This window comes from Sinocyclocheilus rhinocerous, unplaced genomic scaffold (genome assembly GCF_001515625.1).
Source record: "Sinocyclocheilus rhinocerous isolate Xijiao unplaced genomic scaffold, SAMN03320098_v1.1 scaffold2647, whole genome shotgun sequence".
In the NCBI taxonomy this organism is placed as follows: Eukaryota; Metazoa; Chordata; class Actinopteri; order Cypriniformes; family Cyprinidae; genus Sinocyclocheilus; species Sinocyclocheilus rhinocerous.
The window spans coordinates 583,368-587,582 of NW_015639108.1; the positions used below are offsets into that span (position 1 = coordinate 583,368).

Here is a 4,215-nt window from a genome sequence, read left to right on the forward strand (position 1 = left end):
ATGCTCATGAAAAGACTCTGAGCAGTTGGAGATGAATTTCATGCGTTCACATCGTCATAGGCTGAAAACACCACGAGTGGCACGCATGCTGCTTCAGTATATTTGTAGCAAATGAAGCCATTCATTCACACGGAGAAATGCAGAACATGCAGGATTCATATTTAAATAGTCTTTACGCCTTTAATATTTACAGACATTAGTCTATATCATGATTTGATTTAAGTGTACTGACCTACTTTTGATTTATTTATCCAAAATTTGACAAATTCCGTGACATTCCGTGTTATTAATGACTGGATTCCGCGATTCTGTATACGCTTTCCGCATCACGGAAACATAAGGACCTATATCCTGAGGCATTTTGAACAGAATTAGATAGATCTGTCGTAAAGATATTTAAAAAGGCTATAATCATGAAAAAGAAAAAAAATTTTTTATATATATATATATATATATTAAGCACAACACGTACATTATGCAGTTTTGATTTGCAGTGCAGTGCATTATACATTAATAGTGCATAATCTCTCCCCTTTCCCTCATTAGCTCACAGACAACGATCAATAGTTTCATAACGCACAGTGCTGGCAGAAGATGTGAGGATGCTCTAATAGTCATGAGAGAAGAAGTACAGGAAGTCACAGATTTTGAGGAAAAGAAAAGAGGTTCAGGTTCTGTGAGAACTTCAGAAATGCAGTACAAGCCTTTCAAAAGAGGATCTGTATTGCATATGTCAGTGAAAAAAAAAAGAGCTGAAAACATCTCTTACATTCTCGTGTTTCATGTGTTTGAGGAGCCGCAGTTCTCTGTATGTGCGCTTGGCGTGGATGATGGACTGGAACGGCCGGGACAGCTTCTTGACTGCGATCCTCAGGCCTGTCTTTGTGTCTAACGCGGAGCTGCGGAAAAAAGAACAACATGTTATGGATTCGATCAACACCGCAGACTGCAAGATTACCGGAGAGTTTACTCCAAGATTCACAAGCATTCCAAGGAAAAATGATACTGTAGGAACGTTTTGTTAAAGGAAACCTAGGAACATTCCTAAAGGGTTATGTTTGAAATGGTAAGATCATTGGAAATGGACATCTGAAATGCTCCATTACCATAATAGAAGTGGTGTGTTTTCATACAGCAAGAGTAAGAACAAGAATTCTCATATACTATTTTTTTTATATGAAGTAGTTGTAAAGAGGTGGTTGTCAGGGCATTGCTATGTGGTTGCTAGGGTGTTCTGAGTCACTGTCTAAAAGGTGCGAGTCCATAATAACTAATACCAGCGCTGACTACATTTAAATGCAAATCATTTTCTGATTAGGGTTCATATTCTGGTTAAGCCTAATTAATGGGGGGGGGATATCAACAACATCACTCATTAGAACATGCAGAAACTAAGAAATACATTTTTCTACTAATATATTTATTTTGTTAAGGAAAAATGACTGGAAAAGTATAAAGAATTCAAAAGCGTGAAGTGTTTGTCATGTTCAGACCATAAAGAGTAGTTTAAAACCACAATTAATGGTCTGGTTAATGGTCTACAACTTTCACTTTAAGGGGTCATATGATGCTATTTTAAAGATCATTATTTTGTGTATTTGGTGTAACGGAATATATTGACATGCTTTAATGTTCAAAAACACATTATTTTTCAAATACTGTACATTATTGTAGGTCCTCTCATAATACAATGTTCTGTTCGATTCACAAAAAACGTGGGTAAGAAAACGTCCTACCAAACAGCATCCAGCCCCAATTTCATTTTCCAAATGAGCTTTTGGAACAATGGACGCGCAGTAACCATGGCAGCCCAGGCTGGTGTGGTCAGGAGAGCGAATAGGCTTTCCAGGAAGTGTAAGTAGGCCAGTCTCGCAGATGGAAGGAGACAAAGTTTCTTGCACTATGAGCATTCTCCAAAGAACACACCTCGCCAATGCGTCTGCTGGCCCAGACGAATAATAACACACCGTCACAGACAAACCCTCAAGAAACCATAATGAAAAGAATGTCAACATGCATGCACTCGAAAATTAAACGGCTATGAATGCATGCATATTGTATATACATATACAAACACACATATATATGCAAACTACAATTCAAAAGCTTGGGTTCAGCAAGATTTTGTAATGTTTTTGAAAGAAGCCTGCTCATCAAAGCTGCAGTTATTTGATCAAAAATACAGTAAAACGGTAATATTGTAAAATATTATTACAGTTTAAAATAACCATTTTCAGTCTTAAAGATTTTATATAATTTGATGAAAAGAACAGCAGTTTAAAAAACTGTACTGGTATATACCTATATATTTATCTATCTATAAAACATTTATTTATATATTTAGTTAATATAAAATATGAATACTGACGTATTATATGAAATGTATTTAATATAATTCATTTATTTTTTTATAATTAATGAATTATTATTAATAAATAATTTATTCATTTTTTACTATGTCACATGCCTGAACTGATTGTATTATCACACCCTTGAAAAAAGGCCTCATAGGAACACATGCAAATTTTAGGGATGCAAAAGAACTGATAAGACGAGATAAATCACAATCGGGTGCACAGTTTTGACAGACACGCAATGCCAACAGTGAGGTCAAAATCTGTACAGCTTTACTGTTGAGTCTTGAGCAAATGTTGCTCTTCCCTTTACATAACAATCGCTGCGTGACTCAAACTAGCTTGACGGGGAAGTAGGCATACTAGTTGAACCGTCTCCACTGCAGACGCCAAAGGGTGTGGTGTTTATGAGAGATATCTACTTACAAGCATTGTAAACAGGCTGAACATTAGGTACAGTTAGAGTGCTGAAACAGAAGACGGCTGCACGCTAGACAGCGACCAGGCACAGGACTGGTGTTCCACATGCAAGCTGGGTTTAATCCAAATGAAAGATCTAGCACAGAGAGCCGAGCCAATGACTCAGTGCTGATTGTGAAACATGGGAAACCACCACAGTGTACAGGAAAAGTCCCATATCTCTATCAAACCGGGACATGCTGATGTAGCCCATAATGGACATTGTGATTAGAGGATGATGAAGCTTATGCTTTTTCTCTGAATTAACTAAACTCAAAAGCGACTAACAGCCTATGAACATTCATAGCTCATTAGAAGTTTAATGTTGTTTTAACTTTACTTGCTAAACCTGTCAGTTTAAAACAACATTGTAATTTCACTCAGATATACGTCACAATAGAGAAGACGTTTGTGCCGACTTTAAATCATGACTTAGATTAACACATTGATTTAAGGTTCAATCAATAAAAAAAAGCTCAAAAATACTTGCCTTAAGCATGATCAAGAGAAAATTTAATTTTTATGATTATCTAAACTTTATTGGCCAATGTAATGTGCTAAAAAAATTTTTTTTTGCCTCGTCCTATGCTGGCTGTAAATCTTATTTGCACAAAACGTAGCACAATAACAAAAAGTTATAAAAATTAATTTTGATTTATCAACGAGTTGCAAAGCTAATTAATTGGTCTAGCGATGGCCAATTGCAACTGATCTATATCTGATGAATGCAATGTCCAAAACCTGACACATTCAGAAGATAAGATCACATACTCGTTTCTCCGAAAAAACTATCTGACAGCCAGTTATTCTACTTTGAAACATGCGTTCTGTTTTGGAATGTCTGTTTTTGTTTTGGCCTGTGTGATTCCGCCCACTGCCAATCTACCCAACAGGATTTCGACACCCCGGGTTGCCAGTGGGCAGAAAACACAGCGTACTGCAGCCATGGAAGCCAGCGAACGAATTAGATCAGAGCCTCAGCATCCATCTAAAAAGTTCTATGACCAGAGGCATATTAAAAAGCGGATAAATCAATTCATCGACTTGACGCCTTCCACTGTCAATTGCACTCGTTCCTGTTGGGTGTCCTCAACCTGGCAACCCGTGTGAGCGTCGAGTCTGAGGAGGAACACTATTTTGAATTTGGATGCAGTACCCATGTCAACCGCTAGCCGACAATATACTGCACCTTTAAATTTTAGTCAGACAAATCAACAAACATGGCCACCGGTAGGGTTGTGACGGTGAGGAAGTTTTCCCACCGGTTAATCGACGTGTGACAACACCGGGTGGGGGGGGAGTGTTGGTTCGTTTGAGTTTCCCCTCTTTTCTTCGCTTTCAAATGGCTTGTAAAAGTGCCGTGTGCATTTTACTTTCACTTTCAAATTAGCGGCAATTGAAT

The 4,215-nt window shown here is 37.6% G+C and overlaps 1 protein-coding gene across 1 annotated transcript in view; it reads right to left on the reverse strand.

Annotated features, from left to right (window-relative positions):
* Positions 1-4,215, reverse strand: part of LOC107751017 (mitogen-activated protein kinase 14B-like) — a 28,242-nt gene that overhangs the window by 16,360 nt on the left and 7,667 nt on the right. The window contains exon 2 of the mRNA XM_016566589.1: positions 770-899. Within this exon, the coding sequence (XP_016422075.1) occupies positions 770-899 (130 nt within the window). The remainder of the gene's footprint in view (positions 1-769; positions 900-4,215) is intronic.